Source organism: Hippocampus bargibanti, linkage group LG10 (assembly GCF_051943395.1).
Source record: "Hippocampus bargibanti isolate YZ-2025 linkage group LG10, ASM5194339v1, whole genome shotgun sequence".
NCBI classification, from domain to species: domain Eukaryota; kingdom Metazoa; phylum Chordata; class Actinopteri; order Syngnathiformes; family Syngnathidae; genus Hippocampus; species Hippocampus bargibanti.
The window spans coordinates 19939549-19958129 of record NC_142743.1 but is presented as its reverse complement, the minus strand read 5'-3'; the positions used below and the strand labels follow the sequence as shown (position 1 = coordinate 19958129).

Here is an 18581-nt window from a genome sequence, read left to right as displayed (position 1 = left end):
ATATATTTTATTTTGATGGTGTTCCGCGAGATTTTACTTTCAAATGTGTCTTGGGTCAAAAACGACGGGATTTTTTTCAGCTGTCCTCTTGTGATCCGCCAGGTATTTGAAACTATAGAATTCACTTTAGTCGAACGGGGGCGCTCTTCACTCAGTCGTCTTACATATAGCACAAACTGGACGAACAGAGCTTTGTGCGGAGAACTAGATCCAACCCGAGTCAGACTAATGAATTAAATCAGCCCATACATAAGGTAAATACCGAGAAACGCTTGCTGTGCAATTCGACTGTGATTATACTCGCGCTGTTTGGGAACATCCGCGTGGAGCATTTTTCATGTTCTTAAAACCTCCGTGGTCGCAAGTTACTGGCATGAGAGGAGAGCTCCGGGCAACGGTAGCAGCCCTTCGCACGTTAACGAGAGGCAGATGAGTTGAAGTCCAAAAAGAGAGCCTCAAGTAAATTTTTGTAAACTTACAAAAGTTGTTGCATTTGTTGGAGACGTCTGCATCTATTCATCAGTGTGAATGTTTCATGGTTTTGTGTACGCATAATTGACTTCCTCAGTGGTTGTCTGGTGAGGGAGATGTGATGGTTACCTTAATAGTTTGCGGCCTAACACTAGCAACTAGCCAGGCTAGTCGGCTAACACACTGTCTGTAGCAGCTACTCGCTGCTAGCAGCTAACCGCGCTTCCCGCTAAATACCAATGCTGTTTTGCTCCAGAGCTCGACCGCTAGCCCATTTGGTAGCCTGTATGACAGCACTACACACAGACGAGTCGTGTACGTGTTCTTAAATTTGTTTCTTCAGAAGACCAAATGCGTCTGGGTGGGACTCCTCTTGGAAATGCGCCGCTCTTAATCGCAAAACGGCGCTTTTGATTGCATTTAAGGAAAGCTGGGACAGAGCCACAGCCGGGCATTATCTTGAAAGCTGATGTGCATAAGCCTATATATGCTTGAAATTGGCCGTGTAACTTCAAACTGTTGTCATCCGACTACCTTAAAATAGTTCCACGCCATACGAGGAGCGTAAATTGGGATTGGAACGATCAGAGAGCGAAATAGTGCTCAAAATGAGTTTTTTGTAAGTGTTGTTGCATGGCGTTGCTGAACTTTTGTTTTCCGGCCCATAGAGGCCAGTAGAAGACCGCTTGGTTCCGACGTCCACCACCATGGAGTTCCCGCAACAACCGAAACCGGCGGGCGACGGCAAGATCTGCTATCCTCCTGGAGTGAAAGAGATAACCGACAAAATCAGCAACGATGAGGTGGTCAAACGGTTGAAGGTACGCAAATGTTTTCACTTTCTCAGACTGCACGTACAGTTTGGCACAATTCCGAAACTCCGTTCTAATTTTACAAACTGGCAGAAGAGTTTAAAACTTGCCTTTTCCGATAAAGTCCTCCGTAAAAGCAATGGATTGCAGGTTGTGCTGTTGTTATAATGACATGATTGAATGCCATTAAACATGTCTCTTCTCCCCAAACGTCAACTGAGATAAACTTCAGTTCATCCACAACAGTGTTGAGGACAAGCAGTGTCCCGCTTCCAGTGTAGAGGTTGATAGATGGATCAATGTAAACTGTGCAGCTCTTATAAACATGGGAAGTTCTTATGAACATGGATATGTGAGAGTATTGTGTGATCACAAAGACAACAGTCCATCTGTCTGTCTTATTCCACACCGCCTGTCTTGTGGATTTTGAATAACTGGAGCCTATGTTATGCAACAGGTGGTATTACACACATCGCGGTTGGTCATCAATTAGTAGTAGGGCACAGATCACAAATGAGATGATTCAAGGTGCTCAACCCACAGAATAGACCATAACAAATATTTTAGTGGCCAATTTTTATAGCTTTTATAGCTTTTAGTATGACCACAGATAGGACTTGTTCTACTTGTTGTTTGTGCAGTAAAACCAGTCAACAATAAAGTTATGGGTGTGTATAAACGTTACAGCGGGGTAGCAAAGCCTTTTCATTATTGTGCATTTTAGTGTTTATTCTGCAATGATTCTGTAATATGAAAGTGTATGTTGCTTTGCATTTAAAACCTGACACAGAATGAATTAGCATCTTTGTGACTTTTCTCCATCATGTCGGTTTTACTTAGTCTTTCCTCATGTGGAGCAACACTGTGTTCAGTTGGAAGCTGTATATGAACTCAAATGTACTTGTACAAACCAAACGAAATACAAATGTAATCAAAATAGCTATCCATCCATCCATTTTCCATACCGCTTATTCCTAGCGAGATTCTCCCAAGTTGAACGCAATGTCAGGCGTTTTTGCTGAACAGAAAATGTCTTTCTGTCCAGTATTGTTCTTAATCTATCAGTGAGCACCTCTCAGAATCAGAATCATCTTTATTGCCAAGTATGTAGAACACACAAGGAATTTGTTTCCGGTAGAACACGCTGCACTAGTATCGTTGTCAAAAAAACTGCTAAGTGGCACTATACAGTTCCATTTTGGCTACTGTCCTTTGCTGATATAGATAATACATCAACATTACAAATATGGCATATCAAGATGATAATTAGAAAGTTTTAATTTGATACCACCAATTGTCTTGTAGATAGAGTTGAGCCTGTTTTTTTGTCAGATGTTGGTCCATTCTTCTTCTGTAGCAGCGCAGTGTTGCTGATTATTGAATGAACTAACAATCCAGAGAATCAGAAACATGTTAAATGGGTGACATGACCAGTGGGTCATGCCAGAACCGGTACGTTTTCAGATTTCAGGAATGGTGTCAAGATCTCTTATAGCATGATGATCATGCTTGATCATGCTGCAACATGAGATGATGATTGGGGATTAATTTCACACGTGTTCAAGACTATGCAAAATAGATATGTAGCACTGTGTTGGGAAAATGGTGGTCGTGTATCGCTTTCCATAAAAGAGCACATTTTAGAATGGCCTTTTTTTAATAGACTAAGGCACATCTGTGTATTATTCGTACTGTTGAATCAGCTTGTTTAGTCGCCACCCCTGTGAGGTGGATGGATAATATTGGAAAAGGAATCATTAACACTAACACAAGTTTACAAGACAATACAGGTAATATCCGGGTTCCGTTCCGACAAAACGGTCGTAAGTCAAACGGTCGTAAATCGAAAAACATTCGAAATGGCTGACGCGGCCGACCACGCGATCATAACAAATGACGACACGCTGGCATCGCCTATACGACATGATAGTATAGTATATGATGTCAATCTGTTGTTTTTCAGCAACGTTTTCTGTTGAATACTATTAGATACCAAGATGTTGCATATGGTGTATCAAGATCCCAGACAGTCGCTGTCCAAGGGATCAGTCTTTGATGCTGCCAATTCTGATATCAATAAGTGCGATAGCGTTTCCATGGAGCTAATCACACCGATCGGCTGCAGATATTCCCATTTTAGAGCTCATCATTCAGGTTGTTTGACAAAATTGTCCTGGGTTGAAGTCGTATTTCAACACGGCACATAAATACTGCTGTTTGTTCTTGAAGAGTAAAACGTGTTCACTTTCCTATCCCTCACTGTCTTATGTAAAGACTGATCAACGCCCATTTCAGACTGAATGTCTTCAATTTACATGTAACAAAATCAACATGCTTTGTGGAGATTGACACTTCAGCCATTGTTCATGATTTCAGTTGGTATCGTTCAATTGCGCTTGGAAATTAAATGTATTATTATTATTATTATTATTAATTGTTTTTGTGCGTTGACATAAAAAGGCATGGTTTTGAAATTGCTTCCATCTTTTACGTGAATGTTTTCATAAAGGCTTGGACTCTAAGCCTTAGAGTTTCAAAGGTGTTTGCACTGTCCTTTTTGAGGTAACTGTCCTCAGTGGTCAAGTGTGAGAATAATTGAAACATAGTTTATCTGATCAGCTGCCTTTAATTTGGGCATCTAAATTGATTTCTTATGTACTTCACAGACCATTGTCATAAGGACTGTAAACGAACACAAAATCAGATTTGTTTCCTTTTTTTAATTCTGACCTTATCGCCATGAAATAATGTTTAATATACTGTATATCTTCTACGGGAGAGCTGTTCCATTTGTTTTATTTATCCAGTGTCCACACTAATTCCACCGTATTGGCAGCAGGCAGCTTGTGACTGCCTCTTCTAAAAGGCGCACAAGTTGTGCTGTGGACTGTTTGCCCATCCCCCATTGCTACAAATCCCTCATGTCTGCTTCGTTTGCTCGCTCATACTAGAGTACTCCCCTAAGTCACTCAAATGCATTGAACGCAGGCTGGTGAATTGCCTCTTCTTTGCGTGTAATTGCATGATTTATTCACAAACAACATTGTGTCCATGCTGATTTTTTTCAGTTTATTTTTCCACTGTTATTTTAAGTGGCTGATGAGATTCCTCGTGTTGAGCTAATTTTTATTCCTCCACCCTTTTCGTTGAATGTTGGCAGAACATTTGATGCAAATAGCACACTGAATGCCTTCCTCGCAAACAGTAATACCACACAATCACGTCATGTTTCTTTTCAAACACCTTAAATTGGTCATTGAGAAATCCCACACAAATTACATTATGTAAGAACAGTTTATTTGGCTGTATCGACAAAAAGAGGGCTTTATTGGATTTAGATTTTCGTTCTTGGATTTTTCTTATTTCTATCAGTGCCTTTCTTTGTAATTGATACAATCTCATAATTCCTAATATCGGCCTGATAATTGTGCATCTCAATTTAAAACACATTGGTTTTTCTATGCTTTCTGTTATAATTTTAATGCCTTCATACAGAATGCCTTTCACACTCAATCAATGGAGTTTAAGCACTCAAACACCACCTCACATTTTGTGACTATCACGATACTGCACAGATGGTGGTGAAAACCTACATGGACATGGATCAAGATTCTGAAGAGGAGAAGCAGCAGTATCTCAATCTCGCACTCCACCTTGCCTCAGAGTTCTTTCTCAGGAACCCCAATAAAGATGTGCGGCTTCTTGTCGCTTGCTGTCTGGCTGACATCTTCAGGATCTATGCCCCCGAAGCCCCCTACACCTCACATGACAAACTCAAGGCAAGGAGCCAGCTTTTGACAGTGGATATAATCATGCATACTACAATGAGAATTTTTGGCTGAATAAGTGATTTTTGCTTCTTTCTGCAGGACATCTTCCTCTTTATCACCAGACAGTTAAAAGGACTGGAAGACACAAAGAGCCCTCAGTTCAACAGATACTTTTACCTTCTGGAGGTGATACACAGATTTGTTATTTAAAAGAGGCACATACTAAAATGCAGAAATGTTTCAATAGAGTGTTTATGGATTTCTCCTCTCTTCTTGTAGAATTTGGCATGGGTTAAATCATATAACATATGCTTTGAACTTGAAGACTGTAATGAGATCTTCACCCAGCTTTTCAAAACCCTCTTCTCTGTGATCAAGTAAGACCTCTATTGATTCATAATATTCAACACGTGTTTTGAGTTCATTTTTACTTTTGTTTATTTTTGCTACAGTTGTTGGTGTAGTTGGGCTGGATGTATTTGTTGTATTTCAAAATGCAAATCATCCTTACATGCCACAGCATAACCCAAGTGGGTAAACTTGAAAGGTGGGGGTTGGTTTGGTTTCATTTACACATACGGGGGGCATGCCTTTAGTATCCTCTTTCACGCCCACCCTTCCCGTGTTACCATCTGCATGCTGTCCTCAGTTATGGCCCACTTTCCTCTGTATCAGCAGTCAGTCATGCGCAGCACCAAAGTCACACAACACCATGTTGAATAAAATAAACTATAAATATCAGCACATAGTCACTTTAAATGAAAAATCAACTATTGGTGGAAATCTGCTATTTGCAGTCGAGCTCAACTCCTACTCCTCACCAATTAATTGGGTTAATTGTGGTGACTGAACACAAAGTTAATTTCAAAGACTTATTTGTGATCTACTCACCTGTGTGCATCTTTGTTTTCTGGCAGTAACAGCCATAATCAGAAAGTGCAGATGCACATGATGGACCTGATGTGTTCTATCATCCTGGAGGGAGATGGAGTCACACAGGAACTGTTGGATAGCATCCTTATTAACCTCATTCCTGCACACAAGGTGAAAAGTTACACTTGAAACTTCATTCATTCAAGTCATTACAGGTCTATTTAGTAAGCAGAAAACAAAAGGACATATGGTGTAATTTTCACCACTGTTACCTCTTTTTTTTGGACAGAATCTCAACAAACAGGCGTATGATCTTGCAAGGACTATCCTTAAGAGAACCGTCCAGACCATCGAAACCTGCATTGCAAATGTATGTGGTTCCATGTATACTCAACTTAATCTTGGCTATTTTGCATATCAGCCCAGTGACATTTTTTTTCTTTGGCTCTTTTTCAATAAATGGCTTGTTTTGTTTTTCTCTTCAGTTCTTCAATCAGGTTCTCGTGATGGGTAAATCCTCTGTCAGTGACCTGTCGGAGCATGTTTTTGACCTCATCCAAGAGCTCTTTGCAATTGATCCTTTGCTGCTTACCTCTGTTATGCCACAGCTGGAATTCAAACTCAAGGTTAATGCCCCATACTCTCACACACATTCTCACTATTAACCTTACACTTCACAAGTTCCCCTGGATCCATTTCTCGAAAGAACAATGTGGCGTACCATCAGTGGTCACACATTTATGTATTCATTTTTGTCTAATGTCTAGTAACATGCTTTTTATGCCTATAAAGAATAGATATATGAATAAATGTAACCGATCATATATGTTTTTGTTATTTGCAGAGCAATGACGGCGAAGAGCGTTTAGCTGTTGTTCGCTTGCTAGCTAAATTGTTTGGGGCCAAAGACTCCGAGCTGGCCTCACATAACAGACCCCTATGGCAATGCTTCTTAGGCCGGTGAGTTGTGTGGAACGCATGCAGTCGCTGAACTGCTTCTAGTTGAAAATTTAACTCAAAATACTGTCATTTATTGTATTTGACTCTGAATTTGAGGTGCATTGTGATATTCCGGTTTGTGAAAGAGCTGAGCAATCTTCCTATGAATTGGCATGAATTGGCATTTAAGTCCTTCTGTATTACCTGCATTGGGCTCTGTGAAATGCTGGGTAGCTTCAGTAGCAATCAGTGAAGGATATTCATTATTGTGTATTCTTTGTGAATATATTCCTGCATGCATGATAGTCAATGTTGTAAAAATGCTTTCCGATAGTGCATTTTGCCGTGACAGTGATGTTGCATTTCCTGCTCTGAAAAAAAGCCACCAAAATGAAAAATAAGTCAAACAAACTATTTGCATTCGCCTTCATTTACTTTAAATTCACTGCGCGACTATAAAGGCAAATCCATAAATTAGTTCATGAGTAACTTGTGTGTGTGTGTGTTGTTGTGTTGTGTTGTTCAGGTTCAATGACATCCATGTCCCGGTGAGGTTAGAATGTGTGAAATTTGCCAGCCACTGTCTCATGAACCACCCAGACCTGGCCAGAGACCTTACAGGTGTGCACATGCTTTGAACATTGTCTTGATATTCAGAATGTATTACTTTGGTTTTCTATGACTAATTCTCTCTATTTCTCTCTCCAAACACCTGATTTAAGATTTCTTGAAAGTGCGTTCCCATGACCCCGAGGAGGCCATTCGTCATGATGTCATAGTCACGATCATCAATGCTGGGAAGAAGGATCTTAATTTGGTCAATGACGAGCTATTGGGCTTTGTAAGAGAGAGGACGCTGGACAAGAGGGTGAGATAAATCGAGCCGTGTAACACAGTGTCACAAGGCACTATTCTTTAATAAATGCTTGAACGTGAAACAGAGGATATTGAGCATGTTTCTCCCGTTTGTTTTTACTCCGGCCAGTGGAGAGTGCGCAAGGAGGCGATGATGGGCCTGGCTCAGCTTTATAAGAAATACTGTTTACACCACGAGGCGGGGAAGGAGTCTGCCCTCATGATCAGCTGGATCAAAGACAAGCTGCTGCACATCTACTACCAGAACAGCATTGATGATAAGTAAGAAAACACATTTCCATCAAATCAAATAAAAATGTTCCTGTATGACTTGATAGTTAGGAAGATTTAACTGGTTTTAAAATGCACCTCAGAATCTTGATTTGAGTGAAAATAATGAAACGTAACCTCCAGTTCATCCTGATAGTCTCCATCTATGTTCTACAGGTTATTAGTTGAAAAGATCTTTGCGCAGTTCATGGTCCCTCACAGCCTTGACACAGAAGAGAAGATGAAATGTCTCTATTACCTGTATGCCTGCCTGGACACCAATGCTGTCAAGTCAGTATTCCTGCATGTATCATATTTATATTTCTGTTTTCTGGACAAAGCACAGTGGAGCGTCAAAGATCGAACATGAGGCGTTCTGAGACTAGTCATCCTATGATTCTTCATATGACATTATAATTCCTAATATCAGCCTAAGAAGTCACTCACATACCCAGCAAATATTTAGCTGCATGGAATAATAATAATAATTAATCCTTCAGAAGCCTACAAATAATCATGTACCTGTATTATTTAGTGATGTAGAAAAAGGTTTCTTCAGCCGTCATCTGTACTTCAAAGAAGGGAAATGAGAATGAGAAAAGCCAGTTCTGTACTTCAAAAGAAGTACAGAATACGGCTGAAGAAACCTTTTCATCGATTGATCACTCCTGTTTTCGACCCAGAGCTTACACAGATGTATTATTTAGCATTGAACAAATCAATTGTGCTCAAAAGTTTCACATTAATATTGGCGATTCTACCAAAGAAAGAAAGAAGAGTGGCTGCCTTTCCAGCAGCTCCTGTATTTTGTTTTTCTACTTTCATTCCTTTCATCACTTTGCTGCTGTGAAATGTAAATTTCTCCACTGTGAGACTAATAAAGGCATATCCAATCCAATCCAAAGCAGTCCCATTTGCATTGCTATGCAATAAGATTAAAATACATGTTTGTAAAGTGTCCTCCACAATGATATGTACGTATAAGGTTTAAAGTTGAAATTCAATTAGCCCAAAAGCCCTGGATATCGTCCCTCGTTTGATCATTTTTAATTCTTAAAACCCACGCTGTTATGAAAAAAATTGAGATGCACCAATGCAGAATTAGAGATGTTGAATATGTATGTCTATCATCAAATTCAGGAAAATCAAGAGAACTTGAGTTCATTTTGAGAGTGTGACAAAGAGATTGGATTGGATTTACCTTTATTTGTCTCGCAGTAGAGAAGAAGAGAGAAATTGACATTTCACAGCAGCAAAGTTATGAAAGGAAGATAAATTGACACTGATTAGGTGCAGCGGTCCATATTTTATAAATAATATAAAACAAAAAAAAACTCAGATTTAGTATCTGTGTATTTTTATATGTATTATTACATATAAATAATACATATGTATGTATTATTTTATATTCATTTTAAATCTGATACAACCTCTTTTTATCTTAATACATTGTCTCTGTATCGGATTGGAACTAAGTCTCGGCAGAACCAAACCTATAGTTGTCTAACATTGTGGTTAACGTGTTCCTTGTCTTTTATTCCTCGTAGGGCTTTGAATGAGATGTGGAAGTGTCAGAATATGCTGAGGGGCCTGGTTAAAGAGCTGCTTGACCTTCACAAACTGCCTGTGGTGCGTTGAATCAAAGGATCTTCATCTTGCGACTACCTCCGATGTAGATGTAACACTATTTTCCTCTCTCGTTTAGTCTGAACCCAATAACAGTGCCATGTTTGGGAAGCTGATGAACATTGCAAGTCAGTATCCTATCTACTCTATAACTGTTCTTTTCATTATGGTCAGAAATTTCCAAATAAATGATGGCTGTTTTTCTTTTTTGCTTTTTCAGAGAATCTGCCAGATGCGGGGAAAGCTCAAGATTTTATGAAAAAGTTCAATCAGGTTCTGGGGGATGATGAGAAGCTCAGAGCTCAACTTGAGACCCTCATCAGTCCCACTTGTTCTTGCAAACAGGCGGAGATTTGTGTGGTGAGGGAAAATGGAACACTGCAATTCTCTCTTGCTGTTTTGCAATCTATACGCAAAAGGCAGTGATTTAATCAGAACTTAAGGGTCAAATGTTTACATTACAAGCACTTAAAAATGCTGTGACACCTAACCAACCAATGACCCATAATTTTCCCATTCTCCATACTTTTAGATGTCACTGGTATGAATACAAAACTGCCATAAAACAGCCAATTCATCATATGTAGGGAGGTCACTGATGTATTGATGCATACTTAATGTCGAAGCTGACAAATGTATAACATTAAGACATACTTTTTGTTCTTTGCACAGAGGGAGATCACTCGGAAGTTAACTTTTCCCAAACAACCGACCAATCCTTTCTTGGAGATGGTTAAATTCCTGCTCGAACGCATTGCTCCAGTCCACATCGACTCCGAAGCCATCAGGTGTGAAAAAAATACCATTAAATAAGTCGATCTTTTTGCTTGTGGAATTCTCTGCGGTGCACAACTGGAAGTGCACTGTTGGTAGGAGCACGGTTCAAACAGACACACGAACTGGCTTTTCTCATTCTGTGAGACACCTTGTGGTGGGGAAGTGTAACTGCTTTATCAGTAACGCTTGAAGCTTAACCCTTCCTGTGTGATGGAAAAAAACAATTGGGGCACACAAATGTGGCTTAGCAGATCATATTTTGATATCACTTCATAATTGTACTGCCAAAGTTTTTTTTAACTTTTAATAATCAATACTTTTTGTGTTTTAGTGCTTTGGTAAAACTGCTCAACCAATCAATTGAAGGCACAGCAGATGATGACGAAGAAGGTGTTACCCCTGATACAGCCATACGCTCTGGCTTGGAACTACTCAAGGTACATGATACTAGAAAGTAATCCCATTTTACCCCTCCCCAATTAATTCATTCCAAATTGATCATCTGCCATGTGTTGGATGATTTGGATTCCCTAAAACAATCCTAAATCTTTCAAAGAGGTCTTCAATTTTAACTAACTATTTTTATAATACCTTTTAGGTTCTGTCGTTCACCCACCCTACAGCATTCCACTCATCGGAGACTTATGAGTCTCTTCTCCAGTGTCTGAAAATGGAAGATGACAAGGTAGCTGAGGCAGCGATCCAGATATTCAGAAATACTGGGCAGAAAATTGAGACAGAACTACCACAAATAAGATCGTATGTATTACTTCATGCAACAAACCTACCACTATGCTGATTTTTTTTGTTGTCTTTACTTATAAATGATCCTATTTATCCATCAGGACTCTGATTCCCATTCTACATCAGAAAGCTAAGAGGGGAACACCTCATCAGGCCAAGCAGGCCGTGCACTGTATACACGCTATCTTCAACAACAAGGAAGTGCAGTTGGCTCAAATTTTTGAGGTACAAAAAAAAAACTGCCATGTTCGAGATGCTTTCTCGGACAAAAGAAAATCTTCAAGTGTTATCTCCTCCATACCTACAGCCTCTGTCACGGAGTTTAAACGCAGACGTTCCTGAGCAGCTCATCACTCCGCTTGTGTCTCTGGGCCACATCTCAATGTTGGCACCCGATCAGTTTGCTTCACCAATGAAGTCTATAGTGGCTAACTTCATCGTCAAAGACCTCCTCATGAATGACAGGGTGTGTGCAACATACTTCTATTGTATTATGATTGATTATGCATCACTGATTTTGAGAAGTGCACATATGTTAAAAATAAATGTAACTTTATATTGGTCTTCTTTGTCTTTAGTCGGTAGGAAACAAGAATGGTAAGCTGTGGACCACTGACGACGAAGTTTCACCTGAAGTTCTGGCGAAGGTAAGAGACACCACACATCTCCATTCTTAAGCACGGCTGTCAACAGTCCGGTTCTTGGAGGCCAGTGTACTGCGTGTTTTCGATGTCGCCTTTCTGCAACATGTGTGATTCAAATAATCGTTACCATCATCGGGCTCTGATAGATCTTGCTGATGAGCCGTCGACAAACGCGGATTTCTTTGTCAAATTGCGGTTATTGTAAAACACAGAACACAGGGTACAAAACATGAGTCGGGCGGTCGTGTTGTAATGAAGCCAGGGCCGGCCATGCTCCCATGCAGACTTGTAAAGCCTTTTGCGTTTTTCTGTCTCGTTTTCCTTGTGGGCAACCATTTTCTCTTCTTGCGACCTCGGTCGCTCTTTCCCCGTCTCAAGTGGCGGCTTAACACCTTTTGGAAAATTCCACATTACAAAGCTGTTTTGACAGTTGAAGGCGTAAGCAAAAAAGACACTTATTTATTGGCTTGCTAGCTAGCTTTCTATCTATTTGTCTTACTATTCTATTTGAGTTACTTCCGGGTTGAGTGAACGCTGGCGCATGTGGCGGCCGCTGCTCACCCACAGAAAAAAATATCCTGTAACTGTAGAGTGACCTTGAGAGTTTTGAAAGGCACTTAAAAATTAAATTTATTATTTTTATTGTTATTGTTGTTATTATTATTATTATATGGACAATAATATGGACACGAGTATTGAAATCTGGTTGTCACGTAAGAGTACCCGAGACTCAACGAGATGCGTCATATAAATGCGCAGTGGTAATACATTCAACTGCACATTTATGATTTGTTTACACGTACTGTATGGAGGTTCGGTTAACGCTGTGTTTAGATTTTCAACTTAAAAATGCGTTTTTTTAGAATATATTTTCAAACAGCCAACCAGGCTGGCTAGTAACTGAACGAACTCGCCAAATGGGAAATTAAGTCACCTTGGACGACCGGACTACCTCGAATTTCGAGCCCTGTATGGCGTTTAGCAGTACCAGAGCGTCCTCTTCTAGACTTGCTAGAGCACTATTTTCTCACCCTCAGCATCCCTGTGCCTTACTCTTCATTAAATCATTTGTGTTTATCTGCTCTTCAGGTCCAGGCCATCAAGCTGCTTGTGCGTTGGTTACTAGGAATGAAGAACAACCAGTCCAAATCTGCAAATTCCACGTTACGCTTGCTGTCAGCAATGCTGGTTAGTGAGGGAGACCTAACAGAGCAAAAAAAAATCAGGTAACGTTGAAGTCAACGACTTGCCGACAAATGATTCGGACACATCCAAAATATTTGTTTTCTCTCCTCAATCTATCTGCCTGACCTGCTACCAAATGGCCTCATGGTTGAGGGGCCGATCCCTCTCGTAGTAATTCATTTTGTGTCGTTTTTTTTTTTCTTGACTTTTCTTCGTTGCAGCAAATCAGACATGTCTCGTCTAAGGCTTGCTGCGGGTGGTGCAATTATGAAGCTAGCCCAGGAGCCCTGTTACCATGAAATCATCACGCCTGAACAGTTCCAGCTGTGTGGCCTTGTTGTCAATGTCAGTGTGTTCTTTCTTCATTTGGCATTTAACAAATGTATTAGTGGGCTTTATTTCTTGGCGGGAACACAATGTAAACGATATATGCGACAAGGGTTTTTATATTTGCCGGGGGGTGGAATTGAACTGACTCACAATTGGAGGGTGTTTCTCATATTCTGACGACCATCTCGTTATATCAGGTTAATAGCTCTGCAAGATGCAATTTCATTCCTCGCTACCAGTCTACCGCATGAACAAACATGATTCATTTAATACCCATGAGAGTGTCAATCAAAATTGAGGCATATTTGTATTAACATTGTTTCTGATACAGAAGAAGCGATCATGTGTAAGAACACTGTGTGTCAATGTTTCCTTCTGCATGCAGGACGAGTGCTACCAGGTGCGCCAGATCTTTTCTCAGAAGTTGCATTTGGCTCTAGCTAAACTCTCCCTTCCACTGGAGTACCTGGCTGTCTTTTCCCTGTGTGCCAAAGACCCGGTGAAGGAACGCCGCGCCCACGCCCGACAATGCCTACTCAAGAACATCTCAGTGCGCAGAGAATACATAAAGCAGAATTCGCTCACTCAGGGTAAACTTGGTCACATGTCAACATAACATGCTCTGAAAGATCACTGTGATCACTCATCTGATTTGTTTCTTTTCACAGAAAAAATGATCTCCTTCCTTCCAGAGTATGTTGTTCCTTTCATGATCCACCTTCTAGCTCATGACCCGGACTTCACAAAACCGCAGGAATATGATCAGCTCAAAGACATTAAAGAGTGTGTAGCGGGTGATGCGTTTTTGTGCGATTTACTTTTAAGTGACTCCTACTGAGCCATGTTTTTAATGTTGCGCTCAGGTGTCTCTGGTTCATGCTGGAGGTGCTGATGACCAAGAATGAGAATAATAGTCACGCCTTCCTGAGAAAAATGGTAGAGAACATCAAACGGACCCAAGATGCGCAATGTCCTGAAGATACGAAAGCCAACGAGGTACACGCAAGCAACAAATGCGAAGGAATCAACTCATGTTGGCACATGGACCTTATTTAGTAGTATTTCCTCATGCTGTGGCGTTGCATTTTCAGAAGCTGTATATCGTGTGTGACGTCGCTCTCTTCGTCATCGCCAACAAGAGCACCGCATGTCACCTGGACTGTCCAACCGACCCCGTTATATGCCCCACATTCTTCCTAGCGCTAGACAAGGCAATAAAACACACATCTCCTCACCTTGAAATCACAATGTTGATTTTCTCGACACAACCCACTTCACGTACATTTCACCGTGCCGTAATTCATAGCAGACATATATTGTCTTTTACGCTAGATCTACTCATGTGGGAAAGACCATTTCAAAATAGGTCCTTGCTCCTCATTTGATCCTGTTTTCTTTTCTCTCCTTTTTTTATCAGGACTTCAAAAATGACAAAGACTATTTGTCAGGAGAAATGCGACAAATGCTGCTGACAGGAAAGGTGAATGTCTGTAAACTGATGTCTGCTGCGACAACAGTGGACCTAAAACACTCTAGAAATGAAAGTACACCGGTGGCCGTGGTCACACGAGTTGTTGGTGGATAATCTTTCTGCCTAACAACCTTCAAGTTGGTGGGCAACCGCTAAAAAGATGTGACTGTGAAGTCTATGGTTTTGTTTATTTAAACAAAATACACGTTTGTAGTCATGGTAACCTCAACCGACCTCGTCCGTTGTCCTTGTTCTGCAGCCTAAACAACCTCCAGTGTTGGTGACTGTCAACAAAACTCTGACTGTCCCAGGCAGAAAGATCTTTAAGACCCAGCTAGTCTCAGATACAAGTAATACCAGCACTGTCTCCTCGCCGCTTAGCTCCTCCACTGTCAACAAGAACAGGTACACACTCCTAACAGTTGCATTTTTTTAAAGTGTGTTTTAATTGGTTCAAATGTGTCTTGTGTGTGGGAGGTGGTAATACTAGGAACATTTGAATATGCGTCTTTATCCCAGATTTTCACCTGCTGCATGACGGGGTTGGAGGATTTCACAAAAACAAGGGAAACTTTACTGTAAAATGACACCCATCCCACCAACCCAAAAAAAAGTGTTTTTTTTCTACTACCATTACATTGTTCAGAAGTGATGCGCAAGGTTCACCAATCCCCTGCAACGTTTTCTTTTTTTAAATACAATAAGTGTTCTGTTTGTCACTCAACAGTTTCTTCCCCCCGAGCAGCAACACATCATTGCACTTCTTTGAAATAATTATAAGAATACATTTTATTTCTAAGTGCCTTTCAAAAAACTTTACAGTCACAGTATAATAACTTTTTTTTTTCTGTGGGTGAGCAGCGGCAGCCATTAAATACATACAACACATCCTAATTTATATAGTGCTTTGAAAACATGCAAAGCGCTTCACATAATAGTCCACACAAAGCAAAATAATAAACACAACAGGAACATAACAACATGGACAGTTATGCAATCTTAACGACTTTCCCCATGTACTCTATGACGTTTGAGTATAAGACAAACACTTTATTACATGACGCAGTTCTAGATGAAAGAGAGGATTATAGCCGCCTTTTCACAGTGGTTCAGAGACGTCATAGTGGAATGTGCACGTCTGCTACAGGCTAAGCTTTGAAAGCAAACACGAAGCTGTAGCATCCACTGACAAAACAATTAATTATCTAATTATGCAACTTGGGGCATCTTATAAGACACAACACCAAATGCAATGGCTGAGCAACTGACAGCTGTACTGCAGGGATGTTGACATCAAATTGAATATTTTTTGGGTTAATATGCGATCACATAATGTGCGGTGGGAAAAGCATCTCTCAGCTTCTGCTTCACCCTTATTACCATGTACTCATTATTGTCTGTAAATGCACTCTCTGCTTTGCACCACACCTACTCGACTAATAAACTCAACTAAGCCACATCATGCGCGATATGAATGTTGTGTTTTTTTGAAAAGCAACAGAGGGTCGAATTTAGATTGGAATTACACACATTTGTTATGTAAACTGTGGGGGGAAAAAAGCTTTGGTTCGTTCACTGACCATGAGCTGCTAGTGGTCCGCGGTGATGAACAGTGGTTAGAATACAAACACACTGGCACTTGAAAATCATGTCACATTTTCTGTGTGCTTTTAAACGTGTAGTTTAGGCTGTAAAAGCATCACAGCCACAGAGCCTCCAAAGAGTCAAACGCAAGAAAACAATGAGAACCCAGTCATCAAAGAAGAGATAAAGAAGGTATGCTCTGCTAGTAGTATTAATTGACAACAAGTACAGCTCATACTATACATTTACTCTGCTTTCATTTTGCTCCTGCCATTGTAGATCGAGGCAAGTAAGAACACAGCGGCCGATGCAGGAACGGATGCGCAACCAGTGAAGCGCCGTGGCCGGCAATCCAAACAGGCTGTCGCCGCTTCTCCTGCAGCGGCAAGCAAAGCGACGGCATCGGCAGGCGTCGGGGGCGGAAGAGGCAAGAAAAGGGCAGCTGAGCCCAACTCCAACCCAGCAGAGTCCATCAAAGTGTCAAAGCAACAGAACGACGATGGGACAAATCGACAGATGGATCTCCAGAGGTAAGTGTTGGTTTGAGGGAGAGATGGCCTTTCTCTTCCTCCGCGTGTTCATTTAATGAGGATGATGGCTATCCAAATGCAAGCAGTGGCTTTGATTCTGTTATTTACAGAATATTCCGGGCACCCATGGTTTACACACAATGGCTGCAATTGTAAATTAGTAAATGCACGTCGCAGGCCACTGTCTGAGGAAATATTGTGACGATTATTGATACAAATGAAGTTGACTGTCCATGGTTATTGGCACGATCAGAGCCAAAATTGTTGTGGACATTTAGGGATGTTTCTTCCTGAGTGGTTAGCATGCTGGCCGGCTTCACAGTGCAGAGGTCATGACTGAGCGGTTAGCACGCCGGCTTCAAGACCCAGTGAGTTCACGGTGAGACGTGAGTTCAAGACCCGGTCCGGCCTCCCTGTGTGGAGTTTGCATGTTCTCCCCGGGCCCACATGGATTTTCTCCTGGTCATCCGGTTTCCTCCCACATTCCCAAAATTTATATCAAAGTCATTGTTGTCGTGGACTGGATTTAAGATTCTAATTAGACAGCAACATTGGTCAGATTTGAACAAAAGTGCTTACTTGTCTGTTGTGCTTATTTTGTTCAAGGTAAAGGAGTGGAGCCACAACTGTTGGAGGACCTTTCTTCATACATGTTCCTCTTGGTGACTTCCTGGACGTTTATGGACCTTTTTTTTTTTTAAACCATCACAGAGCAGATTTTTTTTAACCATCAAAGAGCAGATAATGTCATGACATCATAAAAGGTTCAAAACACTAGTTATCATTTGATGGTCGTTGTAAGTAGCTTATATTTCCACCCCACAAGCCTCCTTTTTTCCCATGCTACATTGCGCTTCTTTTGTGGAGACATTTTTGAGGGACAAAAAAAATCTTGGACATTTTACAGAAATTTTAATCCGGTAAGACTCTTGCTTATTAAATTCCCTGGTAAAAAGTATCCTATATGACTCTTGGCTTCTTCCTAAATAGTCTGTATACAGTGGTACAATGATTTATGAGTGACCATGACATTCAATTTATATTATTGTTTTTATACCAGCTGTTGCCTGGCCAATTTAGCGACAATTTGGGATTTGATTTCTGAATGGTGACCAGTTTGTTTGTTTGGATGTACCTTTATTCGTCTCGCAGTGGAGACATTTACATTTCACAGCAGCAAAGTTATGAAAGGATTAATCACATCCCTTTGCGTGTCTGCTGTTTTAATGCTAATGCACAACACAGAAAGATATACAACAGCTAATAAACAGCATCAGTGACTGCCTTGCATTTACTTGAGTAGTCAATCAGGGCACCATTGTACCGAACATGATGCTCTCTCTCTCCTATTCCCCGCACAAACTTTGTAAATACGAATGAACAGCTTTAAATATCAATTCAAGACACTGCATGACACGTTTGATTTTTCAGAACTAATGTTTAGGTGACTCTTTACTGGCTTGGACCTCTCTGTTACAAGGCTCATTTTCTTCTGATGGACCAAATGAAATTGTGATTATCTAGTTCAACCTGCTCCACCAAGCCTGGTCAGGAACCTTATCATAGTTTCATTTGAGTTGAGTTATTTTATTTGTCCAATAATGTGACTTTACTTCACCCTGGCGTGCATAAATGGTAAATGCTACCATGAAATTATTTTTCTGTCTTTTTCCTGTTTTATAATTAAATGTAGTTTGTAC

The 18581-nt window shown here is 40.6% G+C and overlaps 1 protein-coding gene across 5 annotated transcripts in view; it reads left to right on the top strand.

Moving 5' to 3' along the window:
• pds5a (PDS5 cohesin associated factor A) overlaps positions 1-18581 on the top strand; it is a 19850-nt gene extending 1269 nt beyond the window's left edge. For 2 of the 5 annotated variants that reach the window (XM_089005607.1, XM_089005606.1), the window contains exons 2-33: positions 1140-1292; positions 4859-5062; positions 5153-5239; positions 5333-5430; positions 5971-6097; positions 6216-6296; positions 6412-6552; positions 6771-6886; positions 7392-7486; positions 7588-7733; positions 7851-8002; positions 8168-8281; positions 9538-9619; positions 9696-9744; positions 9837-9976; positions 10289-10404; positions 10725-10830; positions 10992-11152; positions 11239-11362; positions 11445-11603; positions 11716-11784; positions 12871-13007; positions 13188-13311; positions 13682-13886; positions 13965-14079; positions 14160-14292; positions 14388-14507; positions 14714-14776; positions 15027-15172; positions 16450-16543; positions 16631-16881; positions 17488-18581. In XM_089005607.1, the coding sequence (XP_088861733.1) occupies positions 1179-1292; positions 4859-5062; positions 5153-5239; positions 5333-5430; positions 5971-6097; positions 6216-6296; positions 6412-6552; positions 6771-6886; positions 7392-7486; positions 7588-7733; positions 7851-8002; positions 8168-8281; positions 9538-9619; positions 9696-9744; positions 9837-9976; positions 10289-10404; positions 10725-10830; positions 10992-11152; positions 11239-11362; positions 11445-11603; positions 11716-11784; positions 12871-13007; positions 13188-13311; positions 13682-13886; positions 13965-14079; positions 14160-14292; positions 14388-14507; positions 14714-14776; positions 15027-15172; positions 16450-16543; positions 16631-16881; positions 17488-17491 (3873 nt within the window). In that variant the 5' untranslated portion in view covers positions 1140-1178 and the 3' untranslated portion in view covers positions 17492-18581. Of the gene's footprint in view, positions 1-96; positions 255-1139; positions 1293-4858; positions 5063-5152; positions 5240-5332; positions 5431-5970; positions 6098-6215; positions 6297-6411; positions 6553-6770; positions 6887-7391; positions 7487-7587; positions 7734-7850; positions 8003-8167; positions 8282-9537; positions 9620-9695; positions 9745-9836; positions 9977-10288; positions 10405-10724; positions 10831-10991; positions 11153-11238; positions 11363-11444; positions 11604-11715; positions 11785-12870; positions 13008-13187; positions 13312-13681; positions 13887-13964; positions 14080-14159; positions 14293-14387; positions 14508-14713; positions 14777-15026; positions 15173-16449; positions 16544-16630; positions 16886-17487 lie in introns of those variants that run through there. The other 3 variants (XM_089005605.1, XM_089005608.1, XM_089005609.1) reach the window with 3 other exon arrangements.